The sequence below is a fragment of the Strix uralensis genome, chromosome 6 (genome assembly GCF_047716275.1).
Source record: "Strix uralensis isolate ZFMK-TIS-50842 chromosome 6, bStrUra1, whole genome shotgun sequence".
NCBI lineage: Eukaryota > Metazoa > Chordata > Aves > Strigiformes > Strigidae > Strix > Strix uralensis.
In genome coordinates, this window is record NC_133977.1 from 33642776 (window position 1) to 33670017 (window position 27242).

Here is a 27242-nt window from a genome sequence, read left to right on the forward strand (position 1 = left end):
AGGAAATACAGCTGTAATTTTTACAGCTGTCAGAGACTGCTTTGTAACCACAGTCAAAGTATTAAATCCCTGCAGACCTTCTCTATAAAACAGAGATGATGAAAATATTCACATTTCCCATCCTTTGTCTATTTATGTTGTTTACTTAGTAAGGTCTTTGGGCAAGTATGTCCCATACTCACTATTTTTATAATGGAACCTGGATCTTGTTTGGGGCTTTCAGATGGGTTTTTTTGTACAAATATTTTCAACAATGAGACAGATAAGGGAGAAGTTTATATTGAGAAGGAACGCTATTATCTTTTGTTAGTTTATTCAGCATAAAAATAAGGAAGAATATGTTTCTACTTGTATGTAAATTCTCACCATGATAATTTGCAATGGCAAATGCATTTCATCCTTTCAAGGCACAGAATTTCAAAAGAGAAAGAAAACATTATTTTTTTCAGAAATCATACCTTAAACCAAGTTACTTGAGGCTGAGGTCGTCCTGTTATTTTACATGAGAATTTGCCTGTTTGGCCTTCACGCACAACAACTCTATTGGGTTTTGTAGCAAACTTGGGTGGACTCTCTCCCCAGATGCTTGGCCTATGCTCCACAGAAGGAACAGTAAGTCTTCCCCTGGAAAGGCAATCAACATCCTGGTTTTACAGAAGAACTGGGAGCTGTTGTGGTTAGAGCATACTTCAGGAAGCATTTTAGACCAGTGATCTGCCAACAAGGGTATATAATTGAAGGTAACCAAGACTGTACTTATACAATATTTTTTTGGACAATGGTAGAAATGGAAATGCTGGTGATGCTCTTGACTCCTCATGCAACTGAATGGTATGATGCTACACACCCTCAACCAGCATACACATAACTCACATAACAAATCTTGGGGACAATTTCAGTTGCTTATAAGCAGAGCTGGACAAACCAAATAATAGGAAACACCGAATGCATTTAGTTTTTCCCATTTTCTGTTTCTTAATTGCCTCCTAATAGATTATTTGTGCATACTTGTTCACTGTTCACAGTTCTTTACCATGTACTTTGTTTTGACACTGAGTGCAATGACACAGTAATTTCTGATTTACAAATCAGCAACTTGTTTTTGCAACATTTCTGACATGTCATGGTACAGATTTTTGGTTTGAGGAAGGCTTCTGTTTGGAATCTCATTCACTACAGTGTTTTCAAAGTAAACATGAAAAGGGCACAAAACCAAAGTCCACCCATCCCAGGTGAATGTCGGTTAAGCGTAAATGCCCAGCTCTACTTACATGGATGCCACAGCTGGGAAATGACATATGGAATGAAACTAGAGTGGCATCAGTGACTGCAGTCCAAAACTGTCAGTTACACAGCCGTAAAACATAAAACATCAAGCAGTATTATAGCAAGGAAAAAAAAAAAAAGGTGCAACTTCAGGTCTGTTAATGTCAAAGGGAACACTCACACTCTTTGCTCTGAAGCCCTGGTACAGCAAAGACACACATTAGCAGAAGGCAGATGGTGATTTCTTTTTTTTTTTTTTTGCCTTTAATTTCAAGCAAACGGAACCATTTTCAAGGCCTTCTCTTCCAGATGGCCTTTTACCACATGCAAGTAAGATGTGTCAATACCTCACCATTTCTACCAGGTGTCAGATACTAACAGAGACCGCATCGCCTTAGTCCAAGGTGCTGCCAAGACATGATGGTTGCCATATAGGCAGCTCGAGGTTTCTATGTAAGAGATGATACCATAATGAAAGGATTTACATGGACAAGAGGACCATCAAAAAGTCTTGAGAGAGAAGGGTGACTGTAATATGCTAAAATGGAAAACACTTCATCATATAATTAAATGTCTGATAGTTTTTAACATCATCTTCCTCATGCTGGCACTAAAGAAGAGCATAAATGTGTATTAAAGAAGTCTTTTAGTGACCATCTTTAGGTGGTGTTTCTATATTTATATATCTATACACATATACAAATGTATTAAAAGAAAATCAACTACTAGCTAGCCTGCAGCTTTATGGCTGTTTCCTAGATATACACAAACTGAAATGTATATCTCTTTTTCTTTTCCCTCCTCCCTGTTTATGTAAGGCATAAACTTTCCATACCATAGAATTATTAGTACTGAATAGGAGTAAAACACATGAGAGTTAAAAATGAGGTCAGTCACTTTAACTCGATGCAATGGATTAGGATAGTGCTTTGGAAAGTCTGAATGTATAACAAAACCTAACAGCAACCTTGACTGTCCTTTCTTGCTTTGGTTACTTAGCATGTGTGTATTCCTGTAGCACATTTGTGATACAGACATTATGATGTAAAAGCCTTTCTGATTACTCAATTTCACTTACTATTTTCACTGTTGTAATCTCAGTTAATTTTAAAATTCAAAACATACATAAACAATATTCTTATCAATGATGAAATTAAAATCTTCAGTTTTAACTATCTGTATTCTGATCACTAACATAATCAGAGACATGTATTTTTGTCTACATCCAGGGTGACTCAGTCCCAGGGATATAAATCAGAAATAATTCTGCTTAAATTCAAGCTACTTATAAAGAAATGAATTCAGCTGTTAGAAGAATTAGGCCTGGGGCTTTTAAAACAGTCGCATTCACTTAGTTGTAAATGCTTACTGAAGTGCAGAAAGTACATGGCAGCAAGAAGGCTCTTCTGTGTGCCAGTTTAGATCACTCCATCAACCATTCTTGCTAACAGTTACTCCAAACCAGGACAATTCTTTCTTCTAAACTACAGTTTACCCACTGTGCTGCTTGGAAATCTTGAATATATGTGAGAGAATGCTGATTTCACTTGCTTTTATTTCTTATTGATGACTCTTAAAGCAGTGTTTGCTCTGGCTTTATAAAGAGACTGTCAGGTCATGGAAGATGTGGGGAAGGATTTCTGAATATCAGAGAGCAGAGACAAGAGGGTGCAATTTGCAGCAGAGGAGGGTGCAATATTGCAGATACCAGCAGAATGTTCTATTTTTATCCAGATTAATTCCTGTCAGTATGAGGGAGCAGGAGCTGTATCAGGCTACTTATGTCTTCCTGACAGCCTCAACCATTTTACTAACACAGCACCTCTCACAGTAGCTATTCTGCTTAGGATAAGTGGAGATTTGGACTTAGAGCCACAAATATCAAAGTGTTTGTTTTCAGATGTTGCTGTAGCTGGCGCTGCCCTGCCTCTGAGAGCCCAGCCATTCTTGCTATCCCCATCCCACAAGTGTGAGAAATCATGCCAAGCAGTTACTTTATTCCAATGCAAGGCTGCGCAGAACTGAGTCATTAAGGACCAGGCTTTGCTTTCTTCTGTTACTCTGATTCCTGCACAGGTAAGGAGCCTTGGGGATATGTTCCAGTGAGGAATTACTGAGAACTGGAAGAATCCAACCCTTTTTGACTGGCCCTCAAAGTGAATCAGCACTAAAGACAAATTGCAAGAGGCACTTAAAATGGGGACAAGTGGTTGTTCTTTGGAAATAACTATTTTACTTGTTTTCCTACCAAAACATATTTAGGTGTCTGTTAAACAATATCAAAGCCAGTGGACTTCTTACCCAGGGGTTTTGGCACTGGATGGCAGGCTGTATTTCTTCAAGGAGTTTCCTGTAAACATAGGACGGAAAGACAGGAAGTCAGAAGTTTTATCAAGACCATTGGGAATTACAGGTAATAAAGACTATGTAAAATGTGCATTTCTCCAGGTTTTGAACATAAAGGAGCAATGTAACACCTGCAGTATAAGGTTATGTCATCTGTAGTCCAAAGTTAGGCTCTCCAATTTCAAAAGCAAGTTTTAGCAGAGTTACCACCTAACCCCTGGCCTCAGTAGTAACAACACTTCAGATTATTCGTGAAAAAATATTCTACACAAGTGAATGAAGCACTGTGTCTAATTTCTACAGTGCAGCACTAATTCAAATTAAGATAGCAAAAAAAGGTTTTTGGACTCTGAAAGAGGTCTTACTTTACTTGGTTTGTTTTTTAGTCCTGTGTTAGCTCAGACTACCTTTTCTGTAAAATGATTCTTTTTGAAGCACTATAGCTCATCGTGCTTGCTGGTGTGAACCACAGGGAGATGCCTCCGAAGTCACGTAAGCTCAGCGCCATCTACTGCACACAGCATTCCTGGTAGCTTGGGCACATTAAAAAAGGGTAAGGTCCTGGGGTAGATCCAGAGTGGCAGCGTGAAACAAACAGGTCTGATGGCTGTGAAAAAAAATTTGTTCTAGAGCCTTATAAGAATTTACATTACTGTGAAATAGGAGAGCTGTGCAGGATGGAAAGAGTAGATTGTGTTTCAGTCACTCATTTTTTCAAGTAGCAGTCAGCCCCACATAGATATCTTTGCTGAGAACAGAAAAAATCTGCACTTTGCTATCTTGATCCATAGAGGAATTTTTAGAATAAAGACCATGTAATTCTTAAGCTCTGAGAAATTCAGTCATGGGGTACTACCATGAAATTGCTTTTAAACTGCATCAAAACCCAGATCAAAAAAACTGATATAAAGACAGCTTTAAAAAAATCCTTCACCTCCATGCAAGTTGTCACTCATAAAAGTTGTCACAACTTAAAACCAGGGGAAAAAAAAGGTTTTGTGTAATTTTTACAACAGAAGGCAATAACAATCATGCCAGATCCATGCATATTTCAGTATGTACTCAGAGGATATCTGTTAGAGATTTTGACTGAATAAACCCAAATGCTGATTGTTTCAGGACTGCTGTGGATTTTTGCTTTGCTTCAAGAATTGAACATGAAGTTGTGATCTGAGGAGCTTTGATATTCAACAGATCTCTGACATGACCAAATTGAAAAGAGAGAAGCAGTACAATTGATTTCCATCCTTCCTTGGCTTTGTGTCACTATTTAAGTTTTAAATTTGGCAGTTTGCAACTATCTAATATGCAGATGTTCTCTTAAAAATTCCTGGGTTTGATCTTGGCTGTTTCCCGTGTGACATTAAGCATGCAATTACAACCAGGCGTTCAGTTTAGCAAATGGAAGCATGCATGGAGAATTCCAGGAACACATTGCCTCTGTGTGCCTATCTGATAGGCTGTGAAGCAACCAAGATCACCACAGTTTTTACTGCCTGAGAGAAAATGCTAACTTTCCAGACCTTTGTTTCTGTCCTGAGTGGTGGCTTCCATGAAAATTACAAAGTTTATAGCAAAGTCATTAAATCTAGGTCTTTTGTTACCTGGGCATCATCATAGACATCTGAAACGGAATGCACACTTCATCTAGCTATAGACACATAGTTCCCTGCAAAATGTCTTAAACTGTGAAATGCAATTAATGACTCTTACCCTTGCACCAGTGAAAGCATGTGTGTACAGTTGTGATTTTAACCAGACAGTTTAACACAGCTTTTTCATTTAATTAAACTAGATAATCATCGCAACAACAGCATAAGTATGCTCCTACCTTCCACTGTCAGTTCCACGGTCACTTGACGAACCCCACCATCATTTGCAGCCTCGCAGGTGTATTTACCACCATCACCTTCCTGTACACCTTTGATTATCAAGCTGAATATCCCCCGAATGCTCCGGTCCATGACATAATGGTCTCCCTCTGGGACAGGATGCCCATTTCTGTACCATGTGATCTGAGGTTCGGGGTAGCCTCTGACCTGGAAAGATGTGAGAGAGAGTGAAGAAAGAAGGCAAACATAACAGATGATGGTATTAGGAAGAAATGTTGGACATTTAGCAATGCAGTGGAAAGTTCTTGACACAGGAGCTGTTAAACACATACTCTTTGCAAGCCAAATGGCAGAACAAAATGAAATGAAAAATCTCTTGGATAAGTCAAACTGTTAAAATCATAAGACTAGGCAGATAGATACCTACACAGAAAAGTTTCCCACTAGAATGGTTTACCTGCAGTAGCATAGTGGCAGTACCAATGAAAAATTCTGACACCTGGGTCCCCATTGTTCAGAGACTCAAGGGCAGTGGTGCAACTACACCTCTAAGTGTGCAAGATTGCAAGGTGTCTAGACCAAAAATTTCTAGCATGGTTGCCAAGGATTAGGCTTACATTGTAAATCTGTATGGAGTCATCTACTTTTCAAATGCGCTGAGATATAGTAGCTCCTGACAATATACAGGCAAGAAATGCAGACATACCATATTTTGTCTTGATCTTTAAAGTGGAAGATAAGGAGTTGCAATTTGAGAAATGTCATTAAGGGTCATTCTCATGTTATGGTGGTAGGGGGGCTATAAAGACCTAGACATATTCACACAAACACACTGTTCAACTTAAAGAGCTTTGTGGTCTACTGGTAGCCCAAAGAAGTGTTTTCAACAGAATGAACCAGTCCTGTGCTCATTAAATAGCAACTATATTAATATATCCTTGCCTGTTATGGCATTAATGATACCTTCAGATTTGCAGGCAGATTGTCAGTTGGTATAACTGAGAATTGAGTTATTGATTTCAATTGAGCTGTTGAAACCTGATGAGCATCTGTGTCTTTCTTTCATTAAAAAAATGGGAAAAGCAGACATACACCAGTTTCCACCAAAGAATGAACTCCTCAGGCAAAGTTTCCTCCTCTGCTTTATGAGAGATGCCACCCTCTTTGAAGGTCACTTTAGTATGTTTTAACTGTTAGCACACTTCCCCAGTCATCATGACAACTCCTGATTACAGTATCACCCCTTTCTTTCCTGTTCCCCCACTCTGATACGTTAGCTCTCCATCTTCTGATTCTTTGATCCTTTGCCTACATGTCATGAAGTAACTGAGTAGATCAAGATGAGCTGGGATGAGTAACAGTTGTTTGCTCACTGGGAAAGGAGCAACATCACATTTTGAACTATGTTATCAAATCTTGGCAACTGAACAGGAAGTCCTTTCAACCTCCAGGTGGGCAAAATATTGATGATCTGTCTTGATTTGAAGAAGGCTTGGTTGTGGCTTGCACAAATTCCTCCCAACATTCTCCTCTCAGTTTCCAATCCACATTTCAGTTCTGCTTTCTTCTGACTGCACAGCACTCACTTTCCAAATTACAGTCTTCAGCCAAGCAACCTTACCCATTCCTAGGTTCTCTCCTTTCAAAACCTTTCATTTTTAATCCAGCCCCACCTCACTCCAGCTGGGTTTCTCATCTGTTGGAACTTAACCTACAGCTGTCAGAATTTTTTCTCTTTCTTTGAATTCCTTGGGTATCAGTCCAGACAAATTAATTTTGCCAGTCATGTGGTGACCTCTTCTTCCTGGCACTACTTAGTGAATATATAGAGAGAGGACATTAATGTTTGCCAAGAGCATGAATATGCTGAATAAGCTGGAGAAACTTTCCACTTCTGGTACAAACTTCTCAAGTTCTGAGTCTATCTTTACCTAAGTAAGAGTCATGTTCTATGAAGAATACATTGTGGGATCCTGCACAATGGGGAGTCAATTGCTGTTTAAAAATACCACAGCATCTTTCTAAAGCTCTTTGTGGCCATGCCTTTTCTTTCCTGTGCTTTCTGAAAAACAGCAGCTCCACTCAACCATGCCCCCTAACACTACTTCAGCATATTGGTTTAGTGCTTACTCAGAGGGCAGGCTCTCAGGAATATCTTTCTCAGCACATTTCATTTTCAGAAAAAGAGAGTTTTGAAGCATAAATATGACATTTTTTACAGTGGTGTAACTCTTGTTAGCTGATAGTGTGCTCACTGGTACAGAAAGTGACTTGTACCAAAGAACTGTTTCTTACTATTAACTTGTCAATGCCCTCCTACCTATCTTTCATTTTAGATTAAGAAACCAACAAAGATTAAGTGATTTACCCAAAGCCAGACAGTGCATTAGAATAGAGTTTCTACCTCTCATTTTTGCTTCATTGGATATTAAGATTTCCTTGAATTTGAAATATTTGAGGCAAAAATGGCTTTGCAACTGCTATTTCAGGTAACACAATACAGTAAAATGACAGAGTAGCACTTCAATTGGTGTGAAGAAAGAACCACCTTTTCAATGCATTACATCACAACCTCTTTACTGACATTAGTCTAGCCACATCTGTTTACAGCTTCTGAGATTCTGGCCTGTGAGTACAAGCCATCAATTACACGTCACCTAATCCATTTACTACTTTTTCCAGTTCACAATCACTCCTTCTGGTGTTTTCTTCTATGTATTGTTCAACTGAGCTTCAAAGCTCCCAAGCATAAACCTTCCATCACTTATTCCAGGGAACAATTGGGGTTGAAGCAATGGGAAACACCTTCCTTCCATTTTTATTTTTGTTTTATCGTATTCTTAAGTCCCTCTTGGACCACACAAGGCCATTTTTACCTGACCACTCAAGCTCTGGTAGACCATTATACGTGCCCTTCCAGTATCATACGGCTGAGCCTACATTAAGTATTTTGTCATTTCTTCCACGTGTGTTTATTTTATGCTTGCTACGTCTGTGTTATTTTGTTCATCCACACCTCTACACTGAGGAAATGCCACACAGAAAATTACAAACACAGGCAATCAGCATGCCATTTCCTTTCAAAAGGTTGAGTCATTCCCTTCCCAAACTCTCTATTTTTTTTCTTTCATTTTTTGTCAAAAATGAAATGATGGGATAGCAGAAGTTTACAGAATTGCTCTGTTGCAAGGATTTATTTCAGGTTTGGGTTCGGAATGTGTTTCAAACTGAGCCAGCCCTTTCTGAAATACATAGTCTTGCCATAAAAGTGTCAGGGACCCTTAAACGAATCACTGGTTACTAGGTTTTGATCCTAATGGATCAATTCCAGAACTGCAGCAGGTTTTATATTCCTCCCTAACTGTTCCAGAGCTCACTAAAAACATCTGCCTTAAATAAATCCACAGCAAAGAGAAATTTATCTGCTTACTTAATGCCCAGCAGCAGAAGGCTATAACCTTTATTTACAGCTTGGCCTGTGTGAGTATTGCCAGTCCCAGTGAGGCTACAGCTTTTCTTTACCTGCTCTACAACACTAACAAGTGGGAAACTGACAGCAAGCAGCAACTAACCATTGTGTTAGCACAAACATGAGTTTTGAGTTTTTGTCTGGACCTATCAACTGCTTCAAGTCTTCCTGGAAAAGACTGCCAAAGTAAAACAGGCCTTCTGCTCCATGCATCAACACAGCAAGTGGAAAGAGCTGGGAGAGAACCTGTTGCCTGTGAAATTTCCAGAGTTAAGATTCAGTTCTGTATCTAGGTCTGGGGGAATGATATTGAAAAGGGATGGTGCGAGGTTCCCAAAGAAAAGAGAAAAGGAGAAAAAATACATCAGAGCTATTGAAGCTGTACACTAAAGGATAGTATAGTTTTAAAATTGCTGCTACAAACTAGTCCCCATTGTCACAAATCTAAAGGCATTCAGTGACCACTAATGCCAAATATATTCAGTGACCCTTTTTCTTGTTTGAAAGCACAGAAAAGATCTTCTAAAACTTGGCCTATACCTATACTCCATAAAAGAGCTGTTTATATACCAATTCCAAAAAAGCATAGGTTTGCCTACTTAAATCCATCACAGTTGCAGTAGTAGTTTAGGGCAATGAGATGCACCCTTTTGGCTCATGCTTTTAACTTCAAAGTCATATCCTGCCTTGTAATAACTGTTGCTGGCTCCAGTGAGGTTAACAATGAACACAAACCCACAGCACCCAGAAAGAGTCAGCCATAAGTGACAATAAACTGAAGTATAAGTAACTGTGAAACCCTGATGGGGTGTGTACTATTACTCACTTTGACAGTAACACCTTAGGACTGTTGGAAATGATGTCAAACATTACATGATATATTCTAGCATTACGTTCATTATATGGCTGAGGTGTTCAGTGCTTGACATTAAGGGCTAGATAAATGTCCCATGTTGCTGCTCAGGGTCACATCAACACACAAGCAATGAGATCAGGAAGAAAACAGCTATCAAAAGGATGTCTTGGTTTGCAAAATCCCCCCAAATTACATCATATATAGACAGGCACATCAAAAGTTGTACTAAGACTGGCAATGATACAACTGTTATGAAGTTGCTATTCAAAATAACTCCCTTCATAGACATGATTTCATATGCTGCAATATGAATTCCACTAATGACTAAAATTCCTCTCAAGAGACAATCATTCTCCCATGAAGTCAGAATTTTAAAACATCCATATTCTGTCAGCACATAGCGTTCAGTTGTGCTGCTATTTCTGTAGACTACTTTTGCCTTTAATTCCACAAAATCCAGAATTAAGACCTATGTATGTAAAATACTCAATCACTAAATAAAAGCATCAGTTGTATTTGGTTCAATCCATCTACAGGAAATTGATTTTTAATTTACCTTTGAAAGACGGAAATATTCTCTATTCAACTTTTTATACTTCACATGCTATTTAAAACGTAGCTTTCAACCCAGTTTGCATACCTTGTTGCTTTTTGAACCTGTCTTTTAAAATAAGCAGGTTTGCTGCTCCTGCAGCTAAGTGACACTGCTTTTTGACACCTGGTTCTCAGTGAAAAGAACTTGGTGTTATAACTGCCCACTTATGTTTGAGATGGAAAAATACAGAATATACTTCTTAGAGAAAATATATGGAAGCTTTTGTTGTTTTAATTAACATGTGCACTGATAAAGGATTATGCAAAAATTGACTTTTCCACTTGTCTTGAGACTTTTAGAGATATGCAGCCCTTGAGGCCATTAAAAGTGATGCTCTTAGCCTGTATCTTATTCATTGTAACACAGAGAAATAAGTTATTAAAAAAGCTGATGGTTAGTAGTGTAGCTAACACATTTGTAGTTGGACTGTAGTGTCTGGAAGCATTAAAACAACGTGAAAACAAAGTTTGCATGACCTGGGTAACAAGTCTTACAAGAAGAATGGCTGTAATGAAAACTGTTTTCTAATGCATAAAGGTACCTGAAAAGCAGAAGAGAATAAACTGCTTCTCACATCCACAATGGATAGGACAAGCATAGACTTTTAAGAGAAACTGGCCAGTGGGTTGGTAGATGATGTCTGACGGCAGTGACCTCCTTTAGAAGAACAGCAGGTGTTTTGCTTATTTGGCTGCCTGCCTATCTTAACATTAAGGAATGCCAGAAAGTGAGGTAACTTTTTGAGAAGTATTTGGAGCCTATCCTCTATTCCATGCCCACCTTCAACCAGAAACCAGTCATTTCTGGGAACTACATCTCAGAAAAGGCCACAGAGATCAGAAGTTGTGAAGGGATAAAAAGAGGATGGCCTCACTTATAGTTGCCAGATGTTAACCATTGAGCTCCCAAGTGTATGCTCTGGGCAGATCATTAGAAGTCACACCAGGAGGAGACATCAAGGGAGATGTGGAATTCAGAATATCTGACAAACTTTGACCTTTATTCTGCTGCCTGCAAACAAAAGCCTGACAGAAAAAAAGAAGGACCTCGGCCTAGCAAATACTCATTATGAGCAGGGCATAAACTGCTTGCACCTTTTGCAAAACTTAGAGTACTGATCCATCAGATTGTATCAAGAAAGCAGCAGAAGAAATGCAGTTAAGTAGCATGACAAATTTTGTAAGCATAATTCTACTCAAAGAAGTGAAGATATAGAAAAAAAGAATGTACAGCACTTACACTTGAAATGTGGTAGAGACTGTATAGTGTACCTCTTCTTCCAATGTCTAGGTATCAGTAAAAATGGAATATTAGTCACTTTATTGCAGGTTACAGATTAGATGGGCTCATCTGAAGGTCATACAGTTGAAGGCTCTCATTCAGCCCCAAGAGATTCAATCCAGACAGTAACAGCTGTTCTGTGGATGTGGCTTATCCTAGGTCATACAAAGAAAGCGGTGTTTCCCAAAGTCATCAGATTCTAGCCAATGTCCTCTATCTTCCTTGAATCAAGTGCCAAGAGATTTTGGATCTGGACCTTGATAAAAAGACGTGTGAGGGGAATGGTGTACTTGAGCAAGCTTAGCAGAGGATGCTAAGAACTGGATACACCATAAGACATGTTTGGTCCATGTGGACAGAGCTGTGCTCTCTAACAAGAAAAAAAAGCCAATTCTTGTTGTAATAATTCATACGGATGTGAACTGTTAATGTCAGTCTTAGGAAAAAAGTACTACAAAACTGTGGAGACTACAACTTGACCATCGTGAACACAACCCCACCTAGCAGGTGGTATATTTTTATTTTAATTTAGATTTTTTGGTTAGTGCAGGTGGGAAACATGGTTCTGGCCAGTGCAGCTCTTTCGTAAGTCTTGTAACAAAGCTCCTGTTAGGCTCAAGCTGCAGTTTGCTTTAACAAATGAACAGCAGATGTTCTTGATAAAGGAAAGTGGACATGATACATTGTCAAGCTTGTTCTGAGACTTTAAACACACACAAACCATATCTCAAGAATAGTTTATCCATTTCAAAAGCTTGCTTCTAAAACAGAGAACTTGCCTGCAAGGTTAAACATGAAAATGTTAAATATTTGGAGACTTGGCTATGACCTTGCAAACAAATCAAATAACCTACCTCTTCTATAGAACAGTCTAGAATCTACAATTGCCTCATTTAAAGCAAAAAACGGAATACATACTAGGACTAAACATAGCTCACTTCAAAGCATTACCTATTCTATGTACAAGAAACAATAATGGTCTTTCTGTAAACCTTGGGTATGTTTTCATTTAAGTCCTGAACTCTGGACACTACATCTGGTGTTTAGGTTTCTTATTCCACATGCACACAGTCCTCATAAATTAGTTCGCTGGGCGTAACCTTAACTGCAGCACAACTCTGAAGATCTAAGTCTTCACAACTGGTGTATGCAATTATCTGTTTCTTCTCCCAAATGGTGTGGAGCAGGGAGAGAAAAATGACAACACAAACCTTCAAACAGACTGTTGTCTTGAAACAAACCCCCCCCCCACCACCACAACCAAAACCATCAACAATAAAAAAAAGAATCAAAGGTAGAAAGTAGAATCAAACATCTGCAAAGCACCACCAAATACTACAACTCATTCTTCAGGCACCCATCCCTGGCAATCACTGCATTCTGTTCTTAGGCAATCTCAGACCATGCATAATTCTGTTGAACTCCTTCTACAAGATTTCATCTACAAATGTTTCAAACCATACACATTTTGCTTGACTCTCATTTGTGGCAATTAGAAGAAAATCTTTGCTGAATTGCACTCCTTGATATTGCTATTGTTAACATCGTGAGTGAAGGAAATCTTACATTCTTTTAGTCTTGAGTAGAAAGATCGTATGCCACAGTATTTGCATAGAAGGCTGCAAAATTTGCCATTGTCCCATTTGCCCTGAAGAGAGATACAGAAGAATTACCTGGAGATGCATTCAATGCAAGGGTAAGGAGACCCAGAAAGTAAAAAGAGACTTCGCACTTTCTTCCTATTTATTGAAAGCTGTTCCTCTAAAATTATTATTTCAATGCAAGTGTGCCATATGAAGTTTATCTCTTTCTAGTCCTGTGGAAAAACCTGTGGCCCAATTTCGGAAGATGCTGAATAATGTGGAGTTTTCACTGACTTAAAATATGATAGTGAGTGCTGAGCACGTCTGGATCATTTTGACTGCTGTACCCAGCTATGGGGATATGAATGAAAACCAGTATACTTTATTTTTAAAAGTCCACTAAAACTCGCACAATATCATAAAACTACATGGATTGAGTTCAGATTATGGATCCTGGATCTAGACCATAGGATACAATTACAGAATTCAGATGAGACAGAAGCTAGGGGAAAGTAGAGTTAATTCTCCAAATTTTCACACGAGACACCCTTTCATAGAGTTCCACTTTGCTGTCTAGCAATGTGCAAGGATTTCTGCAGGAGCTTGGCAAAAAGTCCATTCATCCTGGAAAGTGTGGAATGATTTGATCACATGGAATAACTTTCTGCCATGCTTCCATGCTTATTGCCTCCCTGACACCTGTATTGACAATCTAGTATTCTGTACCAAAAAGACAAAAGTTTATCTTATACAAAATTCTTTGATTCTGATGAAGACTCATTAGATTTTGCTTCATTAACTCTGCAATGCTCCATTTGGCTGGAAGCATACTTTCTGTTCCGATCAGAAACCAATGCTGGCATTACATGCCCGCCACTTAGATAGTCTGGAAGAAATATACATAACTGGGTCTAGCAAACTACTAGCACACTTCACACCTCCTAATTGTTTAAGTAGGAATTCAGGTACCCAAGAACAAAACATCCATCTTAAAATGCATCAAGAAACATGCACATAGAAAATGCATACACAAACACAGCCATTATGGTGGTCACGTGCAAAAGGTGTTACAAGAAAATAAAGGTGTCCAAAACAGTGGAGAATTACATGAAAAACAGCAAGCTTCTTTGTAAGGAGAACACTTTGGATCCTACATTTCTGTCCAGCTTTACAGAAATCATACAAAGAAAGCTGGTTTGGATTTTCCATCTGAAAATGTCAAGTTATGAGATGGTTACAAAACTAGATTTACTTCATGCATACAGTGGGAATTTAGAGAACAGCCAGAAGTTGTTCTGGAGCATACAAGTCTGAGCAAGTGCAACACCTTAGTACATCATTAGGGCAGGCTTAGGTGAGCCTCCCAGACTGCATGCAAGGCATTGTCTGTTTTAACCTTGCTGTTTGACATTTTACTGTGGTTTCCTATGTTTTATATTTTGGAAAATAGCAAATAAACATTCTTTATTCAATCCCATGTCATTCATGACTGTATAAACCTGTTTCATATCCTTGTCTGCTTGTACTGTTCAAGCTGAAGAGCCCTTGGTTTTCAATCTGTGCTTATACTAGAAGCCATGAAATACTTGTGAAAATCCCTGTCAAATTTTCCATCTCTTTTCTAGACTGAGATAAGGACAGAGCAGAACTGTATGCAGCATCCAAAATGGGAGAACCCACAGATTTCTAGATTGATGCAGCAGACTGTTGGATGTCTTTTTCCTTCCAAATTTTTTTTAACACTCTTTGCTATTTTTCCTACCTTGAGCTGATTAGTCAGAGGGCTGTTCAGGGCAAGGTCTCTCTTTAGAACTGTAATAGCTAATAAAAATTGAACTAAGTATATTTTATTTTTCTACTTTGTACTCATCAATGCAAAATGGCATTTGATGTTTTATAGTCCAGGCGCTAAACAGAATGAGATCCTTTTGCAGATGGCACCCCACCAATTTTAGTTTTGACTTTTTAAAGTAGCTCTGCATTACCTGCAAATTTTGTTATCTCACTATTCAACTCCTTTTTGCAGATTGCAAAGGTGCTGAACGCTACACATACTACCATAGATCTTTAGAGGAATTGGCATTTATGGTACTCCCAGCAAGGAAGAATTTATGACCAATGGAAGACATGGTCTGCTAACTGAAAAGCAGACAGCAGCTGCAGATCATTTCTTCTTCAATCTTCTACATTTCATCATATTTTTTTGTAAAATTCAGCGTGGAGAGTTCTGAGGTGTGTGGAGTATTGGCTTTGTGCTCAGTCACCAGAGTATATTGTTCGAATAAAGCATTGCTTTCCCAGGTACCATAACATCTACAAGTCCATTTGTCCTAGATTATTTCTGAAGGACTGAAGTGGAATTTCAGAGCAGCACTGGGCGACAGCTGCTTTGAGTTTAATGTCTAAGTTTGAACACCAGCCCCAATTAATGCAGCTCTTAAGAAAATGCTTAATCCCTACTTATGTCTTTTGGAATTAATCACATGCATAGGTGTTTTTCCTGAACTGGATTTTATTTCATTTAAAGAATAAGTTTAAATTTATTTCATTTAAATTAACATTGTTATAGGAGTTTTCAGACAGCCCCCAAATAGCCTGAAACATCATTTAGATGAAATACAGAACATTATCAAGGTGGACTCTACCCTTTACAGTACAGTGGACATGAGGGGATGAGGGGAACACACTGTATAGAGAAACACATTTCTGTGTAGCTATAGTGTCAATCAGCAAGTGAATCAGAGGTTGTAAACCTCTGTTACACTAATGGGGGCATTTTCACACAGGTGTTGCAGTCTCAGATTGGCAGTGGGTTTTTGATGGAGCTTTAATAAATCATTCTACCAGCAGTAACATCTGCCTTTTTACTTTCCACACATTGTAGCCAGCTGAGCTGTAGCCATTAAAAGCATGAGGAGAGTTTTATGCAAACCACCCATCTAGCTCACCTGGACCTTTTTTTTTCTGTAAATACAAGTTTTCTGAACTTAAAATGGGATTATAAATAGATTGAATGCCTGTCCATCTTTAGATCTGTATTTATATTTAGTCATTGTTCAATTTTTCCTCTTTTTAAAGTAGATAGTCTAGGTTGGCAATTCAAAAGCAGTCAGATGCCATAAACTTCGGCTAAAGTCTAGGAGAAAGATCAGGCTATTTCCCCCATTGCCACCCAGATGCTGTCCTGGCTCCCTCCTACTCCCTTGTAGTTGTTGCACATTTTTATGAGTTACATTGGCACACAAAGATGACAAGGTCTCAGCAAAGTGGTGACACTCTGACACTTTATCAAAGGAGGAGTGTGAAGGATACTGAGTTACGCACAAACTGAAGACAATTTCAGTTCCAAAATAGGTAGCTGGCATGTGGGAAGGTATCACTCTGACTTCATAGCTGAGGATGTGAGACATGGAGACACTCAGAGACTTTGCCAAACTCTCACTAAAAGGAAATTAGCTTTCCATATTTAATGATGTTAGATCAAATAATCTGACCATATTTCCTCCTTGCCAAAAGATTTGCTATTGCAGCAATCAATGCAAAGACTGAACTGAAATTGCAGCACAGGAGGGCAGTTGCTCTTCTTACCCTGAATAATGACTGAAGCCATCAACTTCTTATTAATGTGTTTGTATACAGGTATCAAAGTGCACACTATCAAGTAATAGCAAAGAGGTTCCAGACAGAATAGGTCCAGGGTCTTGGCAGCAAAACAGAAACAGTGAAATAATGTTACAAATAAGAGAATGTTAACTCACCACCGTAGGAGAATGTGAGGAACATAAATAAAATGCAACTCTGTCAGTGCTCAGTGACTTCAAAACTGCCATACAGCTCTGCAGAATAGAAGTGTCTGTAGAATGGGCCAAAAAGATTTCAAAGGCGAAGGCAAGCACAAGAGCTCTCAGCAAAAAAGGGAAGATAAACTTTGCAGCCCTCTCTTGAGTGAAACTCTCATCAATTTTAATGAGAATTTTGTCTGCTTCTGAGTACCTCCTTAACGAATAAAAAAAAAAAAAGGCAAATTGCAAAGAGGAAGCTTTCTTCCCATAGACCAACTGATGTTAAGGCCTTTTAAAAAGTGTTAAATTTTATGAGGTGCTGAATAGTTCAAATAGCTTAAAATGCAAAAAAATGCAAAGAAATATCTGATCTTGTGTGTGGTTATGGGTCATTTAGGATTATGCAGTAAGAATGTAAATGAGTTCAAAAGGAAACAACTGTGGCTGCTGAATGGATATAAGGCTCTTGCTAATTGTCCCACATAGCCCAGTAAGCCCCTAAAATGTGGTCTCTTTCCCTAGCCTTCTCTGGCTCCCCATCTTCAGTGATTCTGAATCAAGATGTTTATCAAATATTACTAAATGAAGCAGCTGCTTCAAGTCAGTCACAATGAATTTAGGAGCGCACCAGAAATTTCCTGATAGGATCAATGTTCATTTCAGAGCAGCAATCTGCTACAGAAAACAAGATTTTGAAAAATCAAACCAGAGTTTCACTGTGTTGTGACAGGTGTTAGAACAGGAACAGTTCGTTCACTTCCACTTCAACAGGACAGCCTGATTTACTGTGTTTGCCGCTACTTTTGTTCATAAATTTTATTTGGCAGAACTAGAATAAAGGCTGAAACATAAAACAGTTTAACACCATAAAAACAAATTGTTGGGAAACTATCTCCCCTCTTCCTACCACCAAAAGTTTAGCTTTTAACACTTGACAAAGATTTTTACTTTCAGTTGTGAATCGTTCGTCCAGTAACAATTCAGAAAGGTGGATAAAGATTGTTTAGACCAAGCAGAAGCACTAGGAAGCCCCCTGTCAAGTACAGGGTGAAATTAACACCAACATTTAACTCTGTCATTAGCAAAATGTGTTTATGTCCCCACTCAGAAGGAAAACTGTAAACATTTAGCTGTTTTATTTTACAGAACTGATCATAGAATCCAGACACTCTGAGCCACAGCTTGAGACTGGGACATCATCAAGTCAAAAAATACTGCTGATACCAGACAAAAAAAGCAAAACTAAACAGCATCAATTATTTTCAGAGCAATGATCCCTTCATAACAATAATATTTGGGGTTTGAATTGGCAATCACTTTTTAAAGATGACAATCCACTCTGTTTCTTTCCTTTCTCAAAAGAATGATCATCATTCACTGTAATAACACTTGCAAAAAACTAATTTTTCCATTGCATATTATTTCTGGAAGACTGAAAGATTTCTTTTTTTTTTTTTTTTTTTTTTTTACTCACTGATGTGAAGTTTCTGTCTTAGTAGGATGTGAATTTATTTTACACATCACCAAATACTAGTGGCCCTATCTTCTTGTAGGAGCTATGCCACTAACCTTCAGCTTCATACTTTCCTAGCTTGGGGATGCTGTTCTTAGGAATTCAGTATCAATACGTGTTATCAACAGATAAGGAATCTCTATACACTTACATAAGCACACACAGTATGCATGATCTACTGTAGAAGATTAATAAAAAAAGAAAATATGTGCTTTCCTTCTGTGCCCAAAACACACAGCTACTGGAAAATATATTTGGAGCTATGAAATTCATAATTAAGGGCAACAATCCACATCTGGAATGTAAGGTGGTAACAAAAACTCTTTGCTCTGAATGAACATGCCCGTACTTTATCTATTTCCAGCCAGACAAGATTTATTTCCTTCAATTTAGGAGTCTGGCAGTGGCCACAGAAAATGCTAAAACGGGATTTTGTTGCTGAGTTGACCGCACAGTTATATGTTCATTTAAAGACTGTCTGCTGATAGTGACGAATGCTTCTGGCAAAGCTCTGAAATGCTCTGGATAGGTTATAAAAATTCTCCTCAGTTATGTGTACTGCTTCACTGTTAATGCTACTTGGTAGGGCTGGCAAGCACACTGGGCATGAAATGACATTTGTTTTAAATTTCATTAAAAAGTAGAACTGATGTGATTACAAAGAGGTATAAAATGCAGTGTTGGATTGTGAAGATATGAATATACTAGACAGCCCAAACATCTAGCATTTCTCATTGCATTATTTATTCCGCTATGTGCGACTTACTACTATGCATTAATAATTAAGACTTCCATACACAAGCCTATTGCCAACATCAACTGCTCATTAGCAACTGTCAGTGACATTTTATTCTGTAATAATCTGCAAAACCTATAACCTTTCTAGGCTTCACACATATAGTTTTTAATAACAGCTTAGCAGAGATAACTCATATAGTGCAATATACAAAATGCTGTGTTTAAAATAAAAATTAAGGGCTGAGCAAGAACTGTTTAAAAGAAAAAAAACACTCAAAGCACTAACTGAAATACTAAGTATAAATTGATGTGGCCATAAATTTCTAGTTCAACAGTTCAGAATAAATATTTATAGACATGCTGAGTTCAAGAGAAATTTTGTGGGCTCGCCTCTTCTTTCTAATGCTTTCTCTCAAAACTAAAATTGCTGTGATCTTGGTAAGAGCAACACACATGTGCACTCAAAAGTAGCTACATTTGTTTAGGTTGTGGAAAAAGTGCTTACTCTGCATATGCTTTCAATAGAGCTCCACTTAACTGCAGTTGCTGGCATTCCTATTGAGAGATCTGAACAAATCCAACATAATGTTTTCCATTAAACCTATGAGCGTGTAAGAGTCTCCTGAGCAGACAAATCTTTGTCTACAGTTCTGTCCACTAGCATATCCCAACAGGCACACAAACTAGCTTTTGTGTCAAGGCACTGAGGACCTAATTCTGGCATTGTGATGCTCTTAATCCAACAGCAGTCACCTGCTGTTTTGGTGATATTTGAACCTATTAATTGGTGATATTTGCACCTATTGCAAATTTTAACTTTCTCTTCCAAAATCAGAAGACATTTCTCTCCAATAGGGATAGGTTCATGGCTAAGGTACTGGATGGGAATTGAACTTCTGGAAGACAGCAGTTCAGTTCTGAATCCAGGCATGTATTTCTGTGTGATCTTGCACAAACCAATACATCTCAGTGTGCCTCACTCCACATGAATGTTAAGGGGGGTCACAATGACTATTTCTACTGTGGTTTTAGCTAAGAAGGTCACCAGAGAAGGGCCCAACTCTAGTCTGGCCTGGCTATGTGTTAAATATTATCAGCAGTCATATACTAGGACTCCAGTTGAATTAGGCTGTTAAAGTGGTACCATGAAATAAGCAAAAATCAATACCATTTACCATCGTTCTTTAATCTGTCATTCCAAGATTTTATCATAATTTTTCTTCCAGTGCCCTGGGTTTTAACATAACTTTGTTTTGAAATATTTATATTTGTCCCCCTGTAGAGACAAACTGCTGAGTTACTCTTTTACAAAGAAACACCACAATTTATACAGACAAAAGAATCAGGCTTAAGTATATTGAACTCTTGTTCCAGAGTGTTCACAGAACAGAAAAATTCTTTATTAATTGTTTTCCTGATGAGTATGGGAATGTGATATAAATGAGTTAGATTTCAGATATGAGATACCAGATACTACCATGTGTGTGGGTGCTTTTACAAAATAGTGCGCATTACACTAATATTCTAAGCTTTGCAAAAACAATTTAAATAATACATGCGTCATAACTATAACTATAGGCTTGCTTGTGTATTATGGGGCACATGGAAAGAATGGCAACCTCTCAAGCCACACAGTTACAATTTGATTCTACTGTGCAGCTAGAGGAAAATTACCATTCTGGTTCAACATGAGTCAAGAGCACGGAGCTGGATGAAATAAAGTTAAATATTCTGTTGCCAAAAGCCAAGTAACCATGAACAGAATTATTTAATTTGTCAGTCTTTGCTTCTCCATTTTCTTTGGGCTACATGTGCAGATTGTTGTCATCTTTAAATGAATAGTTCTTGTATACATTACATATTGGCATACAGAATAACTTTTAATTAGTATTTTAGTAAGTTCAGCTGTTGTATTTCTAATAAAAAGTGTATTCCATAGAGTAACATTTACTATAGTATTTTGAAAAGGTGCAGAAAAGCAAGGAAAATTCAGAAAGAAAGATAAAGTAAATTATTTTTCCATTTCACCTCATTCTGCACATGAATTACAAAGGTCTCTATATAAGCAATAAAGGCATGCAAAGCTGACTTGGAATTTGTAGCAGTTTTAGCCACAGTATTTTCAGAAGACAAGGATTGCTTTGTTCTGTCTGGCTGCAGGTTTACAGCAATGCACTGATTTACAGAGAATAAAGCTATCTTCATCATCAGAAAGCCTAGAAAAAGATTTTTTTTATTTTTTGAGAATGGAACATTTCCAGGTTTTCTCTCTCTCACGGTGTATATCCCTAAAGCTCCTCTGAAGAAGACAGACATAAGAGCTTAAACCTTCTCTAGAATATCACTGCAACATATCCTTAATGTGGGAAGACTAGCCCACAAGTTAGGTTACTAACTTGTAAGTCAACAAACAGGATTTAACTCCCAACAAATAATCTGGCTGTCAAGTTTCTTACAAGAATAAATTCAACATATTTAGGCAGGCAATTCAAGGCCCTTATACTGGACTAGTCATCTCAGGGATGACCAGTCAGTGGAATGCCTTGATTTTCTGGCTCCTATTAGCACAAAGAGCTTACTTATGCTCCTGACTGTACCCTCTGGTTGAATCCTGAACCTGGTTCATTGCTTGTCATGTCTGGGACCATCAGTAGACCCCGTTAGAGCACATGGCACTGCCTGCTGTGTTTGGAGCCTGTGGGACTGCAGCCCATTGGTGATGGCACAGCCCGTGCATGGCTCACCCTTGGCTCCTGGCTCACTTTCCTTTGGGGAGCAGCCAGCCCTTGCTGCTCCCTGTCAGACACAGTGGTTTCTCTCCTTCGTGAACGGGTCAAATTGTACACGATTCACAGCAATGTTATTTTCTGTTCAGCATGCACTTTAGATGCTAGGCAGTCCAGATGTTACATGTAAAAAAAAAAAAGTATGTTGTCTGGTTTTGCCCAGTAGGTTTCCAAACTTCATACTGTATCCATGAGTGAACAGAGCCAAGTAACATGTCAAAAGCAGAAATTTTTAGCTTTGGATTCTAGGTGCTAGAGTGAGTGTGGACTGAGCAAAACCGCAGTAAGTAATGATGTGTTTTGATTATAAACCTTCTCCACATGTGGCCTTCTGCAAAGATTCTGAATGCATCATGCTTGCTGTCTATTAATGACTACCTTCTTTTCCTACAGGGGAAAAGCAGAATTATACCAAAAGTGTGATTTTGTGTCATTTGGTGTAATTTAGGGAAAACTCTCAGGGATGAATTTACAGATTTACAGTTAAATGCATACTTTGCTATTTCACATGCTCTCATAGTTATATATGGCACTGAACCCCTCCCTGACCTTTGTGGTTTCATCAGCCAGATGAAGGCAAGGTGCTGGAGTAAAGTTGAAGCCTTGCTTATGATGGGAGAAGGAAAATACATTCCTAGTTAGCCAAATGCATGTCTGATGACCTTTTGGGTCAGCTAGAGAAAGGAAATTTAAAGTTTTTCCAGCTAAGGGCATATTTTTGGAAGAAAAAAAAAAAGCAGCAAAAAGCCTTTTCCCCATTTCATCCCTCTTACACCACTACAGGCTATTGCAGCACAAGAAAAGAACGTTAACTGCTCACACTGTTCCAGTTACTAGGTCTTCTTTAACCTTTAAACCTATAATGAGTGTGAAAAGAGTCAATGCACAATTCCCCAAAATAGCAAATTTAAAACATCATAATGACAAGTTGCAGCCATGTTTCATATATTACTAAGAACATTTATTTAAATAAGAAAGCACAATGCTACATGATGAGTTTTATTGCCAGTGAATTGACCACGACAAAGACTTACACACTGGTCCAAAGGAGCAAGGGAGACTAGATGATGATATTTTCAAATTAAAAGCAGAATTGAAGAATCTAATAAGACTTTGTTGAAATTTGAAAGATTCATGATTAACCATCATGGGACAAGAAAAATAAGAAGAATTATACTGACCACTTCTACCCTAACTTACACAGACTCAATCTCTGAACATATCTTTGTTCAGCTATTTAGGATATGCTGATTAGCCATTTTTCCCTTGGGAAACTGCTAGATTTTCTTCTATTCCTTTTTCAGACATTTTTATCTTATCATCCCTAAATGGTGGACTTCATGATTAGTCATGGAATTTATTCCATCATTACTTTTGTATCAGACTGAACCTCATTTACACCACAATATGAGTACTTTATATCTCCTTTTCCTCTGCAAATGTGTCAATACATAATTTAAGAAATTTTTCTCTGATTTCTATTCAATTACTACAGAAAAATAGTAAGTCCAGAAATCCCTACTAATGAAGTAAATTTTCTTCAAAATCAACCCTAGGGATATCCTTATGGATAAATCCTTAAACAAACACACTTACCTTCTTAAGCTGACACAAAGCCATGCTTTATGACAATACACCACAGTAGGGGGTGATCACAAAACAGATATCTACAATAAACTTTTCAGAGTCAACAGGTTGTTGGTTCCCCCAACTCAAACTAGGAGCAGGTAGATAGAATTAAATCACACAGAATTTTATCGACAGGTTCCTCATGTGATTTTAATTGCTTCCATCTCAAAATGCTAAATAATTGGAAACATGTTAAAGAAAAAGTAAAGAAGAAAAAGTGGTGACCAAGAGCAGCACAAATGCATGGTCTGGCTTCAGCTAAAATGTAGATTCTACACAAAAAAAATAAGAGATTCTCTTTAGCTCTGTATGTGTATTTGTTGAAGTGTTCTAAAAAATGTCTATTATTATTATTAAAAATTGGGTTTGGTGTTACTTTAATTACTGTAGTTAGTACCAAAACAATCAAGAATAGGGAGCCAATCTTTCTGGAATTGCACAAAGCAGCAGAGAACTCCTGTCCCCAACTGGTTATAGATAGGCAATTAAGGCAGGAACGAAAATAGAAAACAAACAGAATAATAAATGTGATAGTGGCAAATAACACATTTCTTCCACAGTTTGGGGATGGGTGGGTTACTGAAAACAGGTTTAGTGATACCAAAAAAAAAAAAAAAAAAAAAAATCAACCCTGAGAAATGGCAACTGTATGTCCAGTCTTCCCCCAGTCATGGCCTCTTTCCTCCTTAGAAATTTTGTCTGGGTGGCATTTGAGGATATTTAGCATTGTCTAGGATTTCTGAACGTCTGGCAGATCAGAGCAACTCTGCAAAAGGTCTGACCAAACTTTGCTGCCAAACATCCAGAAATCTTGGCTGTTGCCTCAGTGCATGCACAGATCATCAGTTGCATGGGATGGTCTACTAAGTCCAGCACTTCAAAGGATCATCACACACACTGCACACAGGCTACACAAGGAATGCTTAAATACTTCTACCTGGAAAGTCCTGAGCATAACTATGATGGCCATAGGTGACAGGGAGACAGGTATGAAGTGAATTTATGAGTCAAAAAGACTGAGAGACACATTAGAGTTTACAGACCACCACTCCTGTCTAAAACCTAGAAATTTCTTGAGCAACAACTTGCATCCCAGCAGTTTTTTCTAAAGGACATATCATATATATGGCAGGGAAAATGGGTATCAACATGGATGCTTGTGTCAGTTGATGAAGGAAAGCATCTTTGAATAATTCTGGGTGGAGATGACACTTGTGTGGGGAAGCAATTTTGACTGAATCCCACCATAACCCCTTCAGAGCAGAGCAGCCACTCCCACTTTGCCCTTGCCTAAAGCTGAAACTCTTTTGAGCCACTGTTTCTGTATGTCAATACAGAGTTATACAATAAAATAAACCCAAATAAAATAATGAATGCGTTACTCATGCAAACATGTAAATAGGTAAAAAACCAGCACTGTGGTGAGTATAATGGGAGGTCAATTACACCAAGGAACAAGAAATAGCAGTAGAAGATCCAAACAGAAAAAAGGTGTGCCATAAGCTGTTCACAGCCACCTAACTTGTGTTTATTTTCCTTTTTTATTTCGTCTGTCTATACCCCAATGCCTGTTTGATACAAAATGTTTCAGTAACTTCTGAACACACCACATTTTTCCCCAAGAATGGTTCATTGGTACGTGGAAAGAAAGATCAAATAAAATCTCCAGTCAAATCCATGACTTTTCAATTCTTTGCTCCCAAAAACATGCCTCAATGTTTCGTATCAGGTTTCTGGGAGTATCACAGTGCATGGCAGTTTTACAGATCAACACAAGTCCCCCCACAGCATTCACTTTCATCAGACAACTGTCTCCCATGAAAACATGGATCTATCCTGAGTTTCTTCCTCATATGGCTCAGAACAGGCACCTCTCCAGAAAGCGCAGATCCAAAACCACTGGCAGCTTCATGCAATTAGCTGCCCAGTACATTTTGTAACTGCAAACATCTCATGCCAAAAGCAAAGGATTTTGTGCCATGTCATCATCCTCTGTCATTACATGGGCTTCTCTCATTTCAGATCCTCCCATCTCAAATCTAGACACACAATGTAATTAAGGCATACTTCTGGAGTGCCTGCTGACTGAGGCTTGGAAACAGAGCACACATTGCTGCTTCAAGTCCAAAGCAAAGGGAAGATAACAAAGGTTTTGCCATGCAAAGCTGGTGCAGCAGCCACAGTCAAACAAATTGGTTAGATCTCAGTTTTTCCATTAGCAGGTAGTTGAAAGGATTTACAAACACTGTGGGAGTGCTTCCCTTCAATGCTTCTTTTAACACTTCCTTTATCTCTTAACACACCACATAAATGGGTCTCCCCTCTATCTCAGAACATATGGCAGAATCACTGTCAATCTTCCCATTGCCTCTTGTTTCTCATTGACCCACTTGTTTATTTTCTCAGGCACAATGTTTCAAAGAGTACCTGTGCAACCAGCAGCAGCAAAAGCAGCTCAGAAGTTGGCAAATTGATGCACATCATTGGACTTAACTGATTTGAACAGATACAGATAGGGTGTTGCAACAGCAGGGTGGTAGGAGGACAACTGGAAAGCACATTAAAAGGCACAGGATTTGACATTGACCTGCTTTGCCTTAAAATTTACCATCCAGCTCCCTTACCTGGAGGGGATGGAAGGGGAAGAACCAAACAGTAACTACTCGATGGGCAACAAACTAAGTACCCCAACATCTACTCAATACATGAAATTTAGCTCCCTGGGATTAGAATACCAGACTAGATTTAGTAGTTTGATATCTTGGTTCTGGCAGTGGACCATATATGATGGTTCACATGAAGCAGAAAAACAACCCTTACTGCACTGTTGCCAACTGTGCAATGCTTTATCCAAGGAGAAAAATTCTTTCCTGACCCCTAGGCAATCAGTCTGTGGTCTGTAGCATGACATTTGGCTGTTCCTCTCAAGTGGAGCTGTAGCACAAGTATTCTTTAGGCTCATAAAATTAATGACCGTCAATATGACCCTCAAAAATTATACATGTGTGCAGCCAAAGCAGGTTGAGTTAACTGCTTGCCGCAGTCAAATGTGGAGTTTAATACCACTCTGGACAGGGAACAGTTTGTTGGAAACTGATGGTTGACTTGTCATTTTTTTTACTGCTTGACACTCAGTGACATTACAGTAAAGAACCAGAAGTGTTTATGCTGTATTTTTGATGTAGTGAGTCTATTGCTATTTAAGTTCAGCAAAATTATGTGTGGGCAGCTAATCACATAGTTATCAAATAAAAATGCTTGTTTTGGGCAACCACCTTAATTTTTTTAAAGCAACAACCCTGCTGCAGACTGTTTTATTGGTCTCAGAACCCAAAGCTTAAAATAGGGAGGGAAAGATCAAGAGAATGTGGTTCAATGGTTAGAGAACAGTAAATATCCTCATTTTTTGTTCTCAGCTTCTCCTCCAGTTTGCTGCAGAAACCTAAGTAAATCTCTCTATGCCTTGAAGTATCTTTCTGTAGGGAAGCTAACATGGACTAGGGAAACCTGGATGAGAGCACCGACATTCACTGACTCCTTATGTGGGCAGTCACAGTGCAGAGCCC

The 27242-nt window shown here is 38.4% G+C and overlaps 1 protein-coding gene across 6 annotated transcripts in view; it reads right to left on the minus strand.

Annotated features, from left to right (window-relative positions):
• MYLK (myosin light chain kinase) overlaps window positions 1–27242 on the minus strand; it is a 218379-nt gene that overhangs the window by 123100 nt on the left and 68037 nt on the right. For all 6 annotated transcript variants that reach the window (XM_074873611.1, XM_074873610.1, XM_074873609.1 and 3 more), the window contains 3 exons: window positions 5444–5651; window positions 3568–3616; window positions 459–624 (listed from right to left, as the gene is read on the minus strand). In XM_074873611.1, the coding sequence (XP_074729712.1) occupies window positions 459–624; window positions 3568–3616; window positions 5444–5651 (423 nt within the window). The remainder of the gene's footprint in view (window positions 1–458; window positions 625–3567; window positions 3617–5443; window positions 5652–27242) is intronic.